The sequence below is a fragment of the Lipotes vexillifer genome, unplaced genomic scaffold, assembly GCF_000442215.2.
Source record: "Lipotes vexillifer unplaced genomic scaffold, Lipotes_vexillifer_v1.1 scaffold37, whole genome shotgun sequence".
Taxonomy (NCBI): domain Eukaryota; kingdom Metazoa; phylum Chordata; class Mammalia; order Artiodactyla; family Lipotidae; genus Lipotes; species Lipotes vexillifer.
This window is the reverse complement of record NW_006791811.1, coordinates 1,280,129-1,299,507: the sequence shown is the minus strand read 5'-3', so window position 1 is coordinate 1,299,507 and position 19,379 is coordinate 1,280,129. Positions and strand designations below refer to the sequence as shown.

General features: G+C 37.7%; 1 protein-coding gene across 1 annotated transcript in view; it reads right to left on the bottom strand.

The window, feature by feature from the left end:
- SPATA16 (spermatogenesis associated 16) overlaps nt 1–19,379 on the bottom strand; it is a 223,390-nt gene that overhangs the window by 68,628 nt on the left and 135,383 nt on the right. The window contains exon 4 of the mRNA XM_007464704.1: nt 15,219–15,303. Within this exon, the coding sequence (XP_007464766.1) occupies nt 15,219–15,303 (85 nt within the window). The remainder of the gene's footprint in view (nt 1–15,218; nt 15,304–19,379) is intronic.

Here is a 19,379-nt window from a genome sequence, read left to right as displayed (position 1 = left end):
ATTTGCATGATACCTAGAATTTTCTAGAAAATGGAAAAATAAAATTTTTGAGCAATATTTTTCCAACTTAATCCCTTTGAATACATATGGATTTAATTAGAAAGATTTCAATTTTCTTGAAATTTAGATTTAACCTGAAGAGCAGATTTTCCTAAGGAGCAGAGTATCTTACTTTGAGACTTACCTATAAACCTCTTGATAGTATCATTTATGAAATAGCCTGGATTGACATTGTTATGATAATTTTATTAATATAGTGATATGTTGGAATAAAATATGTAATAATTGGTTGTTTGTCCCTGCCTTGATAATCAACATTTTAATGCCGAAATATTTCCTTGGATTTATGAGAGCTCTTTTATTAAACAACCTTGACTGTAAGTTCCATATTTTTCTAATATAAAGGAATATTTGGCAGCTTTTCCTTTGCATTTATTAGCCCAGTGATATGAAAGTTATAAATATTGTCATGCAGTGTAAATCAAGGTATTTAAAATTTTATTTGCATTTTATGAAAATTACCAAATATTCTATGGACAGGTTACTCGTACGAAGGTAAGCAAATTTTTATATAGCTGTTTTGAATTCTCTACTTTGCAACCTGTCCTGTTTAAAACAGTCACAATAAATACCATTTTAAATTCTAAAGTATTTAATTTACCTTAGTTTTGCAGTGTACAGAGTATTATAGAATTTTAGAACATATATATATATACCACATATTGTGTGTGTGTGTGTGTGTGTGTGTGTGTGTGTGTGTGTGTACTCCACTGTTCACTCGCCAGTCAGGTTAGGGCTAAGGTTTTGATTATATATGATGCTTCCATTAGCTGAATAACTTCAGCATTTAATGCCCAAAATTTACCCTGTATTAATTTTTAATAATTTAGATTTTGTAGCAGGATTTTATTTCCATGCCCCTTCAGCATGGAACTAAAGAGATAGAAGGGACCTAAGATATTATCTTAAAATCACTCAACTTTATAATCAAGAAAACGGAGGCTTGTTAGTTCTGGTGACTCACTTGAGGTCACAAAATTAGAGATGGAAGCAAGACAAGAACACAAGTGTCTTGAACCAGTGCTTTCTCTTACACTGAGAGAATTTTCATCTTTGTAATTAGATTGTTTCCTAGAAGTATAAGGTCAAGTATTAGTTTCCATTTTCTTTTTTCATGACTGTCTAATTCCTGTCTTCAGAGACAAGGAGAATTTGACTCTAATGCTAACAAAGAAACAAATGGACCACATCAAAACTAAACCAGGTCAAGATCCTCGTCACAACAATAATCCTAACACAAAAGCGAATATTGATCCTTCACTCCTACTGGCCATAATGAGACTGTTTTATCCACCAGCCACTCATAAGATTTAGGATATGCTATCAATTAGCATGCCTCTCTCAAAGAGAAACATTTACAAAAATTAAATGAAAGGCTTCTTGATGGGGGAAGTTAATAATGTGCTTGGGTTGGTCTAACTTATTTAATGGCAAAGCACATATAATTTGGAAATAGAATATAAAATATGTTCTTGTTCTAAAGACCCTGAATAATTTTCTGCTTGCACATTGGAGAAACACTAGCTGATAGAAACTCAGAGCTACAAGTGTGGGTTTCAGCAGCCTCCAGACTCTTTATGATGCCACAGAGCTTTTATTCTTGATGACTTAAAATGAATCACCAAAAGGTATCACAGGAATACATAGCTATATACCAGTAATTATTTCATAAGCACAACTGGGTATTACTAACAAGCTTTAGCCCATGTTCAGTGGTAAATGCCAACACAGTTTAGGACCCTTTTTGTTGTGGTTGTTGTGCGCTTCATCTCTATACTTTGTTTAGTTATCTGAAAGTAGGTATTCCTTTTGCTAACTGTATGTATGTTGTTTTCTGATTGTATTTCTTTTTCTTTTATATTTCACTTATTTATTTTTTATTTTTATTTTTTGGCTGCATCGTGTCTTAACTGCTGCATGCAAGATCTTCGTTGAGGCATGCGGGATCTTTCCTTGCGGCACACGGGGTTCTCTCTAGTTGTGGCGTGCGGGTTGTCTCTTCTCTAGTTGTGGCGTGCAGGCTCCAGGGCGCATGGGCTCTGTAGTTGGCAGCATGCGGGCTCTCTCACTGAGGCGCGCGAGGTCAGTAGTTGTGGCGTGCGGGGCTTAGCTGCCCTGTGGCATGTGGGAACCTAGTTCCCTGACCAGGGATGGAGCCCACGTCACCTGCATTGGAAGGTGGATTCTTTACCCCTGGACCACCAGGGAAGTCCCTGATTGTATTTCTTGACTGGTGGTCTTAGGGTATGGGTGGCTGGCTGGCACCCACAGCATGGTAAGATTGGGACAAGAACTGGGTTCCCAGGCTTGTACTGCTTTTTCTACCAAGAATTTGTTTTATCTCTCGGGCTGCTATGCAAGACAACTTTGGGTGGAAAAGTCAAGGATGCCCTTGAAAAACATGTATATTGTAGAAGAAGTTAAAGAGTCCTAGGATGTTTAATATGAAGACAAGACATAGGTTTTATGAACTGACTCTGTCACCAGAGGGCAGCCTCTGCTCTTGCACTCTACCTATGTAGATTTTGTTTAATTCATTGATAAATCTGGAAAACTCATTTATTAATTGTGTTCACTGGACATTGGCTAAGTGCTGTAAATAAATTCTGTTTACTTGTTAAGGCAACACTGGAAAACAAGCATTATTATCTCACGTTACAGATGAGAAAACCTCATTGAGAATCACCTCACACCGGTCAGAATGGCCATTATCAAAAAATCTAGAAACAATAAATGCTGGAAAGGGTGTGGTGAAAAAGGAACCCTCCTGCACTGTTGGTGGGAATGTAAATTGATACAACCACCGTGGAGAACAGTATGGAGGTTCCTTAAAAAACTAAAAATAGAACTACCATATGACCCAGCGATCCCACTACTGGGTATATACCCTGAGAAAACCATAATTCAAAAACAGACATGTACCCCAGTGTTCATTGCAGCACTATTTACAATAGCCAGGACGTGGAAGCAACCTAAATGTCCATCCACAGATGAATGGATAAAGAAGATGTGGCATATATACACAATGGAATATTACTCAGCCATAAAAAGAAACGAAACTGAGTTATTTGCAGTGAGGTGGATGGACCTAAAGTCTGTCATACAGAGTGAAGTAAGTCAGAAAGAGAAAAATAAATAGTATATGCTCACACATATATATGGAATCTAAAAAAAAAAAAAAGGTACTGATGAACCTAGTGGCAGGGCAGGAATAAAGACGCAGACATAGAGAATGGACTTGAGGACATGGTGGGGAAGGGGGAAGCTGGGGTGAAGTGAGAGTAGCATTGACATATGTACACTACCAAATGTAAAATAGATAGCTAGTGGGAAGCAGCTGCATAGCACAGGGAGATCAGCTCGGTGCTCTGTGACCACCTAGAGGGGTGGGATAGGGAGGGTGGGAGGGAGGCTCAAGAGGGAGGGGATATGGGGATATATGTATATGTATAGCTGATTCACTTTGTTGTACCACAGAAACTAACACAGTATTGTGAAGCAATTATACTCCAATAAAGATCTATTTGAAAAAAAAAATCAGTGAGGAAAATACAATCATATGACTTCAAGAAAAGAGGAGAATTTATTTTTAATTGGTGTGCAATACCACCAAAAAGATGGCTGAATATAATTGAAAACATTAAAAGCTTTGAGCTTCACAGATTATCTTATACCTGGGTGAACACAGCTTAAAAATTTTTGTAATTTCATGGAATAGTTATTCCACATCTCCAACTGCTAAAAAAAATGTGACCTCAATTTATCAGCAAGCTTGTAAATCAATAACCCATAAGTATCTGTGGGAAATATGAAAGATAACCATAAACCTCTCTAAATTTGGTTTTGCTCATAACAATTTTTGATTTCCGGATGCAAACAAAAACAAAGAAGGAGTCAACGTGTTCACAAATTTGAACTGGAAGGCACAGCCTCTATGTATCAATAAATAAAATAACCTCATGGTAACCGAGCAGAATAGCCACAGGACTTCTGGGAATCAAATAGTTATACCTAAATTTGTTCAGGTAAAAGAAGGCCCAAATTGCCTTAGATCTCTGAAACCCACATCATTCTCAAATGAAGGAAAATGAAAAGAAATTTAGAGGTTACTTTTTTTTTTCTCCCGTAAGAACTGTCGGAAACCCATAAAACTTTTTAGGAGGGAAAAAAGGAAAAGGAAAAGCTGACTCTGTTTAATCACCTATGGATATTACTGCAAAAGCAAACCAGCACCATGAAAAAGATACACACACACACACACACACACACACACACACACACACATTTCTGAAGAAGAGTACTAAGTAAATATTTCTTCGGGAGTGGCTGAGGATTAATTTTCTTGCTTGGTATGATGTCACTCTTTTCGAAGGAGCTTGGAATTACCAACTTGCAGATAGATAGGGCTGGTGCACAAGTGAAGTGTGCTGCCCCCTGCAGGGCACATTCTGAGGCTCTGTCTCCACTCCACGTTCGCGGGCCTCTCACTGCTGTGGCCTCTCCCGTTGCGGAGCACAGGCTCCGGACGCGCAGGCTCAGCGGCCATGGCTCACGGGCGCAGCCGCTCTGCGGCGTGTGGGATCTTCCCAGACCGGGGCACGAACCCGCGTCCCCTGCATCGGCAGGCGGACTCTCAACCACTGCGCCACCAGGGAAGTCCCTGTCTCCACATTCTTGTATGATTAGGATGCCTGACTTGTTTTAGCAGGAGACAAAGCCGTTTATTTCTCAGTGAGAATTAGGGTTTTAAAGGCAGACAACCTCCGAAAAGGTGGCACTTTGACTAGAATTCACACTGAGGTGAAGTAATTGTTTGACTCATTTTTCAAAGAAGGCTTTGCCTCTTCACATGTACATGTGAGACTGAGGAGGAGGGACAGTGTGGGGAGAAGGGAGGGATGGGGCAGGTATAAAGCAACCTTACCTACTTGACAGTCTGGTCAAATCAATGCCATCAAATATATAGTACTGATATGTATGCATGAGCTTAATATGTGTATGGTTGAGGCTCCTTCCTCCATCCTTCCCTCCCTGTCTTCCTCCTTCCTTTCTTTCCTTACTTCCTTTCTTCCTTCCTAGTCCCTGGGACACTCACAGAACATCAACAGAAAAACTATGCAAAACTATACAAACAGAAAATAATGTCATGGTCACTATCTCCTTCACGGGAACACTCAACCTTGAATCAAATACATGCCTCAATTAACATCTTTCATTTAAAAGTGAACCTCTTTTACTGGCATACTACCTCAAATAGCATCAAAGCAAAATGAAACACAGGCAGCATTTAACAACGCTGGTAACCATAGAAACATATCATTAAAGAATATATAAACAGGAATGAATAATTAGATGAGAAATTCATTTCTACATTTATCTAAGACCTAGGAAAAGAAGCTCTCTTTTACCTCTCATCTCAATTTGGACACTTCCTCTTTAGCCTGTCTTCTAACTAAAAAGTAGGAGAATTCATAAAATGAGAATTTTAATATTGCCTAGCTTAATGGACAAATCTCTTTGTAGGCAAGTGACTAAAAAATATTGCAGTACCCATTGTTGTTCAGATGTAACACTGAATGTAGGAAAGGATCCTGATGCAGCCAAGGAGTCTGCTTTCAGGATGGCACGTGGGCAAGAAAACCTGACTGACATCATGGTGAGAGGGGGAGAGCAGTTGTTGATCTTTAAAAATGGGAAGCACAGTTTGCCTCATTTACTGGAGGCATCTCTATATAGTGGAAAGACTGAGGGAGGGAAGAATCTGGGGCTTATGGATTGTATCAGTTACATTGTCAGGTAGGCATTATCACCTGTGCAGATCATCTGCCAGCCTACCTTTGCACCTAGGGAAGCCCTACATAAACTCTATGGTAGGCTAAGTTGGTTATTAAATTTAAAAAATTATAAATGGTCTTAGAGACCACCTAGCACATGATTATGCAGTGGAATCACCTAGTAGGGGGTCAGTAGGCAAATATGATTTTCAGGCTCTCACCCAAAGCTAAGGATCTAATACATCAAATGTTTTCCCAAGTGCCTCTGATGCAGCTGGACCAGTGTTTGAGAACCATTTACCTAAGCCAGCTCCCTCATCATATAGCAGCAGAAACTAAAGTCTAGAGCAGTTGTGGTAGATTGCATTGCTGGTCTCAATTTCCCCCCTCCCTATAGCAATATCATATCAGTAGCTTTGTCATGGCTTTGCAGTAAGCAGAGGAATTTATGTCCTTGGGCTTGACCACATGCTTTTCTTTGGCTAATGGAATGTTTCAAGCATGGTATGAGCAGAGGCTTGAAATGTGCTTCTGTGGTTTTGCTTTCTCTCTTAGAATCCTGCATTTTGCCATAAGAACAGACATCAGGTAGCCATTGGTCTAAGGAGGATGAGAGACATGTGGATCACACTTGGGCCTCTTTGCAGCTTAGAGCTAAGCCTAACCATGCCCAGCCAAGACCAGCCTAGATCAGTCAAACCCAAGTTAACCTGATGATTATTATAAGTCACTGAGTTTTACAGTGATTTGTTATACAGCATTATTGTATCAGTAGCTGACTAATACAGAAATGAAGTGATTTACCCACAACTGAATCCTAGCATTGGAACTAGAAGTTATATCTTGTGAATCTGAGGTTTGACTTCATTCTACTGCTCTATATTGCCTGTTTCCTTTTGCTTCCTTTCCTTCATAGAGTGAAGCACAGATATCCACTGCTTCCATAAGATCCCTCTGCTCAGTCTACATTCCCTATATTCCAGAACGTTGTCACCTTTCCTCCTCAGAGCTTACCTTTCCTTCCGCATCTTTTTCCTTCAGGATTCTGTTTTCATGTTTCCAAAGAAATGAGGAAAGTCTCAAACTAAATTCCCACAACTGTGTCTAGGGGTCACCCATTAATGAGTTAAGCACTTCTAGATAAAATTTCTTTTTCATATTACTTGGGGATGACTAGAGACTTAATGCCAAATGGTGGGAATTTAAGCATAATGTATGGCAATTGATAGGGAAAATATTTTTGGGTTAGTAGCTTTGGTGTTTCTCAAATTATATCTAATCCAAATACTGTAAGCCCTAGGGGACTTCCTTGGTGGTCCAATGGTTAAGACTTTGCCTTCCAGTGCTGGGGGTGCTGGTTTGATCCCTGGTCGGGGAGCTAAGATCCCACATGCCTTGCAGCGAAAAATACCAAAACATAAAACAAAAGCAATATTGTAACAAATTCAATAAAGGCTTTATTGAATATATTTATCTATCTATCTATCTATCTATCTATCTATATCTATCTATCTATATATATATATAAACAACAACAACAAAAAACAAATACTATAAGCCCTAGATTGTACTCAGGCACGCCTTGTCCAAATATTTTATAAACTCTCTGTCTGACAGGCTAAATAAATAAATAAATAAACTGTAAGTACAGGCCATTTAAGAGAAATGCTCATATGGTATTTCTATTTTGTTCCTTCTGTGGAAAAAATTTTCACAAGAAGAAAATCTTTAGAGAGAACACATTTTTTCTTCTCCAGAATATGTAGGTGTTTTGTTAAAGATAATAAAAATTTTGTGGTTCCTTGACCTTACTTTGCCTGTAATTTCATATTAAAGATTTTTTTTTATTCTAAGGTTGAGATATCATAACTTTTTACCAGGTAAATGACTAATACTGGGATGATCTTGCAGTATCAAGAAGAAAAACAAAGAACTGGAGTGTAAAGTTAAGTCTAAGAGGTCAACTTCTGTTCAGTGTCAAGGTAGCCTACATCATTCTCTGGTTAGTGCAGAGAAAGCCTTTAGCTTGCTGCTACCTTGGATCACCACTTTTGAAAGAAGAATCTAATAGCTAAGACCTTAGAATTTGCATGAAGACACCTGTGAGCACAGAAACCAATGAGACAAAAGACTCTTGGAAAACTGTAACCTTCTCCAAATATTCCTATGAGTCCCAAACTCAACTAAAGCACAAAGGTTGTCTGCAATTCTGAACTTAAAACACACACACACACACACACACACACACACACACACACACACACACACACACACAAATACTTGTTAAATTAACATAAGCACTGAATTTTTAAATTGCAAACAAAACAACTATACCAAAATATTCTCAATTTTATTGGTTTGAGTTTCATGTCAAACCATGATGGTTTTTGGTACTTTGACGGTATTGTGGAAGAAAAACAGATTAAGAAGTGATGTCTACTTTAAGTCCCAGTTGTTTTTCTTGGTAAGTATTTTGCGCTAGAATATGTGCCTTTGAAGACAGGGTGATGTCTCTTTCTTTCACTGCTGTATATCCAACACATAGCACAGTGCTTAACACAGGGTCACTAATAAGTACTTGATAAATATGTGCTGAATGAGTATGAATGACAAATACAATTTGAAAGTACAGAAGAAGGCTATCCACTAACTTAAGAGGAGTCTGGAGACACTGGATTGGAAAGGTTTCAAGCTTGAATGTCTACAGTGCAGTCTGAGGAGGCACTATATGACACTAACATTCTGGGTGCTATTTTTTGCTTTGAGTGCTGGAAGCAGTAAATGTCTCCTGTTAGGCCCAATACCAAAGTGAAAAAGGGCTGTTGGAAAGAGAAGGAGTAGTGCGAGTGTCTTATCCTGTGGTCTGTGAACCCCTGAAAGCCATGGAAGGGCTTTAGGGGACCACAAACCGTGCACCATCTTCCTCAAGCATGTGCCTGGGGAAAATCTTTTGTCTCTCAGGGCAGCCAGCTCCTGATTTTTTTCCCTTGAAAGTAGACTGATTACACCAAAAAATATTTCTTTTTGGTGAGCCCACCTTGGAAGCCATTTAGGCCATTGATATCTTTAAGATGGTGCACATTTCAATGCCAAGTACAACTTGAATTGGATGGGAAGTCTTGGTATTCTCTGCACAGATGGAGGACCCGAGAAGTTGGCACTTCCTCAGCCTCTGCTGCTTCTCTAAGGAAAGATGCTATACATGTCAGGCTTTTTACATGGGCCTGTGTTAGTGTCAACAGCCCTTCCAACAATCCCCGAAGAGGTCCTTCTACTGCTGTGAAAGTCTTCAACTTCCTCAGAGCCAAGAACTCAAATCATTGCCTTTTCAGTAAATCTTTGTCAAGATATAAGAGCACACCATGAGGTTCTTTCCTGTTAGAGAAGTGTGTTGGCAATCCAGAGAAGAGATTTAGGAGATATTTGGTTTGGTTACTCCTTTTAACTTTTTTTTTTTTTAAGAGAAAAGAAACCCCTTCTTAGAACAAATCGGATGTGAGAAGTTCATTCCAGGACTAGCTTTATAACGGCTCGTATCTTAGTTACATAAATGAGGCAAATCTTTTGATCAAAATGCTGAATTTACTATTAGAGATACTGCTGAAGAATGACGAGTTTTTTTTGGTTGAGCTGCTATTGTGAATGAGGTTGCTGGAGTCAGACAGAAATCTGAATTTTCTAATATTGGAGGTGAGACTGATAAAGTCTGGAGAGTTTCTAGAGACAAAAATCTACAGACACTCTGCAAATGGCTTATGTCGTATGAAGGTCATTTTTTGTCCAGATGACTTTAGAATGGAAACAAATTGCTGACATCGATAGCCTTGATAATATGAAGTTAACAAAGATAATCTCATTGACTTGAGGACAAAGGAAATGATGTAATATGAATTTTGGTATTTCTTGACACATGCCCCATGTGAGATATTGTGAGCTACAGGAGCTCTGACTCCATTTGCTATCAGACTTTGTGAATCAGAATTTTACCTCTTATTGCTATTAAATGAAACATTGACATTGATGCAATGTCAAATATGTTATTTCAGTTTCTTATTCCAGAAAAAGTGTACAACCTTCTCACAAGTGTGAGAAAGCCATGATTCCTTGTCAATGCTGTTTTGTTAACTATGTTTAGATCAATTTCCAATGCAATGAGATAAATAATAGCACATTTTTTTCTGTGTATGTGTTTATGAGTATTGTTTTTAAGTGGATGCGTATCAGTTGAATCAGATTCTCAGAGGGGTTTATGACTCAAAAGAAAGAAAGAGAGAGAGAGGAAGGAAGGAAGGAAGGAAGGAAGGAAGAAAGAAAGAAAATAGAAAGAAAGAGAGAAAGAAAATTTAAAATGAACAATCAAGGTGGGGAATGAACTGATCAGGCAGCTTGCCCCTGTTTAGTGGGGTTCCTCTGTACTCATTTCATGGGAGTTCTGAAACAAAAGTAGCTGTTATCACCTTTTCTCACTCCGCTTTGCTGAGTGATGCAGACCAGAGTTGGCTCTGTTCCTCACATTGCAGGAGATAAAGCTGCACACCAGATAACTCACGTGTCTGAGAGCATGGCTGAAAAGGAAGGTGAGAAAACAGGAGAAGGAAACAGGAGTGGAAGAGGAAGCCTTGTTTGTTTTTACATTTCCTGATGCTATTAAATCTAGCTCAGTTCCTGATGCTATTAAATCTATCCTTGGATCTAAGGGTCAGGGGGCTTGGGAGGTAGACTAGAGTTTACTCTAAAGTTCTTCTTGGAATAATTTTATTACTTTAGGAACAATATATAAATACACAAGAGTCGCTGCTTCAAAATGGCTAATTCCCAGCCTGACTAGGGACTTCCCATTTTGCTAATTAGTTCAGAATTGTGATGAGGTCTGGGGGTGTTTGAGAAGAGAAGGCTGGCTGATAACAGAAGATGAGTATCAGGTTGTAGAAGTATGAATGCAGGTACGGTGTGACAAGGTATTTCCAACTCTCCCTAGCTCTGAAGAGGTGATACTATTATAGAATAACGGGTGCAAACACTTTTAATGAAAGTGGTATATCCCAGTATGAGCTGTCATATAGTGTAGAGCTTTATGCTCTTTTTCCTTGCTGAGTTGAAAAGTATTCCTAATGCAATTAAAAGGTGTTCTTGAGCTCACCAAAGCAAAGGTCTGTTCTTCTGCATCTAAGAGATTGTAAGTCAACGATCTGTCAAAGTAGGTGTAGACTTGTTCTTAAATTTTTACATTCTGAAATTTTCCATTTCCTGTTTAACATCTCTAAGAGAACTGACCAGGGTGGTAGGGATTTTATGTGGTTGAAAGGCAGATATATAGTAACTTCTCCACTTACAAAAGTAGTGAAAATAGCCCCTATCTCTTCAGCCTTAATGGATGTCTACAAATGTACATGCAGACATAATTTCTAATCTGTGATGTGTGGGGCGTTCTTACATTCAACAGTGTAATTGCCATGGTGGTTTGGGTAGTGGGACAGCCCTGTCTTTAAAGTTGGCATGGACTGCATACTCTCTGGCACTGTTCCAAAACCCCCTTTTGACTTAGAACAGAGCAAGGTTTGGGGAAAAATGTATGCATTTGAATTAAGATCAGGGAGAGGGTGGCTAGCAGAAGGAAGTATATAACTATTGAGATACTGGTGTGGTGTGCTGATGTTGAGGCAGGTTAGAAGGGTTTTGCTTATGGAACTTATCTGCAGGATGTGTTTTGTAATCGTGTTACTTTTTTTCCATAACATAATTACATTTGTAATTATGTTACAAATTTCCTTAAATTTGTGACATCATATTTGTTTTTTTATTGAAGTATAGTTGATGTACAATATTATATAAATTACAGTTGCATGATATAGTGATTCAAAAATTTTAAAGCTTGTACTCCATTTATAGTTATTATAAAGTATTGGCTATATTCCCTGTGTCGTACAATATATCCTTGTAGCTTATTTTATACATAATAGTTTGTATCTTTTAATCTCCTACCCCTATATTTCTCCTCCCCTCTTCCCTCTCCCCACTGGTAATCACTGAGTCTGCTGCTTTTTTGTTATCTTCACCAGTTTATTGTATTTTTAAGATTCCACACATAAGTGACATCATACAATATTTGTCTTTCTCTGTCTGGCTTATTTCACTTAGCATAATGCCCTCCAAGTCCATCCATGTAGCAAATGGCAAAGTTTCATTCTTCTTTATGGCTGAGTAGTATTCCATTTCGTGTGTGTGTGTGTGTGTGTGTGTGTGTGTGTGTACACCACATATGTATATATACATATGTGGTGTACACACACACACACACACACACCACATCTTCTTTATCCATTCATCTGTTGATGGACACTTAGGTTGTTTCCATATCTTGGCAATTGTGAATAATGCTTCTATGAACATTGGGCCAGCCACTATGGAAAACAGTGTGAAGGTTTCTCAAAAAACCAAAAATCAAATTACCATATGACCCAGGAATCCCACTCCTGAGTATATATCTGAAAAAAATAAAAACACTAATTTGAAAAGATACATGCACCCCAATGTTCATAGAAGCATTATTCACAATTGCCAAGATATGGAAACAACCTAAGTGTCCATCAACAGATGAATGGATAAAGAAGATGTGGTGTGTGTGTGTGTGTGTGTGTACACCACATATGTATATATACATATGTGGTGTACACACACACACACACACACACCACATCTTCTTTATCCATTCATCTGTTGATGGACACTTAGGTTGTTTCCATATCTTGGCAATTGTGAATAATGCTTCTATGAACATTGGGGTGCATGTATCTTTTCAAATTAGTGTTTTTATTTTTTTCAGATATATACTCAGGAGTGGGATTCCTGGGTCATATGGTAATTTGATTTTTGGTTTTTTGAGAAACCTTCACACTGTTTTCCATAGTGGCTGCACCAATTTACATTCCCACCAACAGTGTCAGAGGGTTCCCTTTTCTCCACATCCTCGCCAACATTTGCTATTTGTGGTCTTTTTGATGATGGCTGTTCGGACAGTTTCGAGGTGATATCTCATTGTGGTTTTGATTTGAATTTCCCTTATAGTTAGCAATGTTGAGCATCTTTTCAGGTGCCTGTTTGCCATCTGCATGTCCTCTTTGGAAAAATGTCTATTCAGGTCTTCTGCCCATTTTTTAATCAGTTTGTTTGTTTTTTTGATGTTGAGTTGTATGAGCTGTTTATGTGTTTTGGGTATTAACCCCTTATAAGTCATATCATTTGTAAATATTTTCTCCCATTCAGTAGGTGTATGACATCATATTTGTATATACCTGAAAACATGAGGTTTTAGAGCTAAGATGGGCTTTAAGAATAGACCTTCTCAAATGTCTTATGCTAGTTACCTCTTATTTTCTACTTGAAGCGCGTCTAGAGACTAGCCTGTTTTAGGTTAGATGTTGGTGTTAGAACTTGGACTGAGTCAGATCTGACTTCCAGACGAGGACCGTTTTTCAATATACCACGTTGCTTCAAATTAAAGGAGAAAAAGAGAATACAAGGACAAATAGGTTTTTGTTTTCTTTTATTAATGCAGAATAGTAAAATAATAGTATTCTTTTTATTCCTTTTTTGTGTAGCAAACATGCACGTATTGGTAAGTGGTTTTTTTTAGTAAAAAATTTTATTTTAGTTTAGGTAAATAAAATAGGGATATTAATGCTCTTTGAAAGCTAAAGAAAACAGACAAAAATTTATTTACAAAAATTTCAAGCTCTTAACCTATCTTAGGTTGCACCAACATTGAATCTATATTTTCCTAGTTCAATGTAGATAAAACAGTAGGTACTCAATATATGTCTGTTTAAATGAATGAATAAATTGAAACAAACATTCGTTTGCAAACTAGTAAATGCCAGGCCTGCTGAATATCATCTAACCCTCAAGATTCAACTCCTTTCCCACCTTTCTTCAAAAGCCTCTGAAATACTTTAATAAAAAGCCCTTTTCTTTTTACTATATCTATGCAGTAGACATTATTTGCTTATTTTTCATACCTAGCAATTTTTACAACTATTTACTTACATACATAAGCAACTACTACTATTTTGCCTGTTCCAGACTCCCCTAGGAAAGTCTTGCACTTACTAGCAAATTAATAATTTTTTGAAATAATAATAATTTTATCTACTTTAAAGTCAATTTACAGGTGTCAAGTATATAAGGACTAATTTAAATCTTTATTTTTAGGTAAATTGAGCTCCAAATATTTAGACAGAACCATATAAATTAATGAGAATTTTATATGATAAACCTAATACTTTATTGTTTACTGAAGACAACATGTGATATAGAAACAGAAAACTAGGGGCCAAGACACAATAGTGAAAATGTGGGAAAAATCAGGAAGTATCAGAAGACTGTTGACAATTATTTCTCACTTTCATATTAGTGTTTTAGCAGATCTTATTCTAGTTGGTTGAAAAGGTTCATGTTCAATTACATTAAACCATCTTGAAATACAAAGATAAAAAAGGCCACACACAGTTTGGAGACAAGAAGATTTGGAGGAGGGAGTTAGCTTCTGTACTGGGTTTTCAAATATTTGAAAATATTTCGTTTGGAAGTGGGTTTCCATTGAGTCCATGTGGCCTCACTGGGAACTACTTGATGGAAGTTTTAAGGGAGTAGAAATCTATTTTAGTGAGGAAAACAGTTTAATAATTAGCAAATTAGATGTTGTTTTTTGGGAATAAGTGAGCTCTTCACTTTGAATATATTTCTTCAGAAAGTCATTGACAGTTTGTGGGGAGAGGATAGGTTAAGAACAGATTTGTATGTTGCGAAGGAGACTGAACTAGTGAATTCTAAATTTTTATAATTCTAAGAAATTCTGACTCTCGTCTTGACATCTAATTGACCTTTGGTATGACTTCTTGCTGCCATTTTGAATAACAAATAAAAAAGATGATCTGCAGTTTATTACTGGTTAAGTGTTTCAAATGCTACGTTACCCCACAAATACAATGGATCTTTGTATTTTCCTTTATTATGTAATTGGTAATACTTCTAGCATCTGCTTTTACAGGTCATAGATTAAAAAGAATCTATGAAAATACAGTGTTCGTTTTTTAAAGGATCATGTCATTATAGCAGCATGCCTGGGAAAGTAGTTCCTGGGATGTCTAAAATTTATATTGGGTTGTAAAACTGAAGTATGGGCCAAGGGTTAACAACCTTGAATTTTGCCCTTAAAATTCGTCTCAGAAAATCTACTTGATTATAAATACATTACTACTGAGTAGTGTCCTTCTGATTGATATGCCCAGAGCTACCCTTTTCAGCAGTCTTTTAAGCACCAATCCTTCATTTTGGTTCTAAAAATGAAATGGGCTCCTCCTCCCTAGTTGGGACATCAATTTTTACCTGCCAGTATAGTTTGATGAGCTTGCTTATAGACTGTTCACTTCCTCCACAGAGCCAGAACATGTAGTCAGCAATCATGGCACTCCTAAGAACAAGGACAGATTTTTTAAAAAACAAATTTATAGAACAGAAGGAAAACTATAACAGGCAGTATATATAAATACTGAAGAAGAAGATTTTGTAATGTATAAATGTGACTAGACTAATATTAAGCAAAGCATAAGGCACATTTTAGAATGTAGAAAGTAGGTCTTTTTTTTTGGTACCAAAACTAAAACTGTAAGAGAAGCAACACACCATTTGTCTTCTACATTGCTTTTCTGTTTGTACAGTATAAGAATATTTAAAGACTATGAGAGAATGCTTTGTTTCGGTTACCTCTTATTAAGCTTCAAAGCATTTATAGAGTAACATATTTTATAGACTCTAGAACACCTTCAAACCTAGCATAGCATATATAGCTAACTATTATACTGGTACTAAAGCATATCTCAGACTTTACCTAAGTTGAAGATTTCTCACCTCTGATTAAAGTAGTCTCGTTAAAATTGAAAATAAAAAATTTCCAATTCAACACACACTCCCCTCTCCCGGCCTTTGTGTTTAATTGAATTAGTTTTGGAATCTAGTGTGTACGACCACTGCATTAGTCTTTTTAAGCTGAGGGCATATTAAAAACTATTGTGCAATGGATATTAATTCATTGCTTAGCACCCTTTGGAAAAACAGTTTACTTTTATGGCTGTTTCTCTGCTAGGCCTTTCTTTTCTCCAGAGATTCCAAATCCAATTAAATGTGACTGGAAGTAATTCCAGATTGTCACGTTGACCAATTAGACATATAATAATCCTGTGTACCTAATCACTAGTACCAAAAGTTTATTTATTTAAGCAGACCTATCACTGTGTACCCTGAATGTTTTTCTTATCTTTGCCTGCAGATACATGTTGTTTCCTGGCATAATTGTAAATTGAATTAGAAATTTTCCTTCCCTAAATGTATATGTTGTCTAAGGCAGAGCAGCTGTAAACTTACTATGGTACTCTGCTGAAGAATTAGAATGTTTAGATTCTCGCTCAGGACAGACAAAAATTAGGACTCTAAAGGTTAACAATGGGAAAAAAATACCACCATTTGAAGGATTACGCAGCTCAGCATTTCTCTTTTTACACGTGTGGTATTGGAAAGAAGCTATCCATTGACATTTCAAAATAACTGGCAGTAATTTAAGAATAACTTATCTTTCAGAAATCCTTTTATGTTTTTCAAAGCCCTAGTTTAATGATAAGATAAAGCGAGCTAGGAGGTTTTCATATTGCATGAACATGTGTGGGGTAGAAAACAAGTTAGAAAAATCAGACTAGAGAGGGGCAAAGTAAATTTCAAATATTTGCATTTTGATTGAAACACTTGTAAAAATTTTCTTCCCCTGACAACCTAAAAAGGAAGTCTACTTGACATGTAGATGCCTGTCACCTAATAGAAATCTATTTTATAAATTGGATTTATAAGAAATCAAGGAAGAATGTAGAGTCTCACTGCCAAGGACAGCGCACACTGTATTCATACAAGTTGGGTCCTCTGACGTGATGACTTGATTCTGAACTCTGATTCCTCCTTCCCTCAGCATTTGGATATGTAAATTTGGCTCAAGCAAACATTGCTTAATGAGGACACCAGCTATTAGTTAAACCAGGGGTGAGCAACCTCTTTCTGTAAAGGGCCAGATAGTAAATATTTCAGGCTTTGTGGGCCATGACTACTCACCTTTGCCTTTCAGAAGCAGCTGTAGACAATAAGTTAAAAAATAAGGGCGATTGTGTTCTATTAAAACTTTATTTACTAAACATATGTGCTGGGTCAGATTTGGCATGGTTTGCCTAACTCTAAGATAAACAAATTATTAGGTTGAGCAACAGGTGGCAAGCATTGATGTAATTGTCAATCAATAATCAGAGGCCAGCTTCTATACATTCTGGTCACAGGCCTCCTTAAATATTTCAGGGACAGCATACATATTGTACTAAAATTACTGAGCAGAGTTCAGGAAAGAAACTTTACAATTTTGAAACATGCAAAAACTGTTAAAGATAATCCTGGATCATAGACACAGTATCTTGAGTTAAGCAAAATCTGAATCGATTGTTTCTATTTTATTAGTTATTGCCATCCTTGGATTGGAACAATTGTGAGAGATGAAGAGGTAGGTCACGACAGTGGGCTTCTAGGGCTTTTCTGCATTTGTAAAGCTTTTGGTGAGTTGGTTGTGAGTTCACCATTGTAAAATTAGGAGTTTTAGCATTTTTATCAATGTTTTCCAAAAGTTGCTTTTTCTATTATAATGTGTTGTCAAATTGCTACTTTCTTTTTCTTTAAATTTTATTTATTTGCATGATTTTAAAAACATTTTATTTATTTAGTTTTTGACTGCGTTGGGTCTTCGTTGCAGCTTTCTCTAGTTGCGGGGAGCGAGGGCTGCTCTTCTCGTTGTGGTGCGCAGGCTTCTCATTGCGGTGGCTTCTCTTGTTGCGGAGCATGGGCTCTAGGCATGTGGGCTTCAGTAGCTGCAGCTTGCAGGCTCTAGAGCGCAGACTCAGTAGTTGTGGCGCATGGGCTTAGCTGCTCCGCGGCATGTGGGATCTTCCTGGACCAGGGATTGAACCTGTGTCCCCTGCATTGGCAGATGGGTTCTTAATCACTGCGCCATCAGGGAAGTCCACCAAACTGCTACTTTCTGAAGTATGATTTTATGCCACCTGGGGGCTCAAGTCTTTTTCCCAAGGAACACATCTCCAAATTTATATTGAAATAAGTGAGGAATTAAGATTCATTGAAATTTGCTACCTGCCCTCAGTGAAGCACAATTATTACAATCATAAAAAGATACCTGTGTTAAATAACAAAATATGGTTTCATAGAGCTGCATGTCTGCTGGGATATTTTTCATAAGTATAGTGTATTTCTTCCAGTACCTGGCACAGAGTTGTGTTCATATTAGGAACACAATGTGGGTTGTAGTTGCTCCAACCCCATTTTATTCCCAGTGGAAATGGCAGTTATACTTTTACCACCCACCTTCCTTTGTCTAGTTCCCTACCATGGTTCTGTCCTACAGCTTAGCATTTATGTATCAGTGTTAAAATCAGTGGAAGGACAGGAAAAGGGCATGGAAATAACATTACGTATACCGTGCAATATCTGTGAGGCAAGAGTAGCGGTTTTTCATCATGCTGAGTTTTGAAAGGGCAAAGATAATTAATTAACCCAGAGTATCTACAAGGAGTCAAGTACCTGTGGGATCCTGGTTTTGGCTAACTCACCTCAGGAGTCAAAAGGAAACAGTAACCCATCACTCTTCCTACTTTTCTTCAGGCATCTTTGTTTACCTTTAGACCAGTATCCTAGACGCTAGTCAGTGTGATTCACTGTTGCTTCTAAATGTCCTCCTGTCATCATCTTTATTCTATTCAGCTTACTTTCATTAATCTACTGAATGTTGTAGCTGCACTGGAACGGTAAGATCACATTAGCCAACGCTTTTTTTTTTTAACATCTTTATTGGAGAAAAATTGCTTTACAATGGTGTGTTAGTTTCTGCTGTGCAACAAAGTGAATCAGCTATACATATACATATATCCCCATATCCCCTCCCTCTTGCGTCTCCCTCCCACCCTCCCCATCCCACCCCTCTAGGTGGTCACAAAGCACCGAGCTAATCTCCTTGTGCTATGCGGCTGCTTCCCACTAGCTATCTATTTTACATTTGATAGTGTATATATGTCCATGCCACTCTCTCACTTTGTCCCAGCTTACCCTTCCCCCTCCCCGTGTCCTCAAGTCCATTCCCTATGTCTGCATCTTTATTCCTGTCCTGCCCCTAGGTTCTTCAGAACCAATTTTTTTTTTTTTTTAGATTCCATATATATGTGTTAGCATATGGTATTTGTTTTTCTCTTTCTGACTTAACTCCACTCTGTATGACAGACTCTAGTAGTTTAATATCTGTGGGTTTTGAGATTTACTAAGTGCTGAGTGAGTACCATGATAAGCCCTTTACATGCAGAATGTGAATCCAGCCCACCCACAGTTATGCACCAGATCGCATCCTGTCTTGCCCACCCATGCAAACTGCTCCAGCAATTCTCTTTCTCTTTCTCTCTT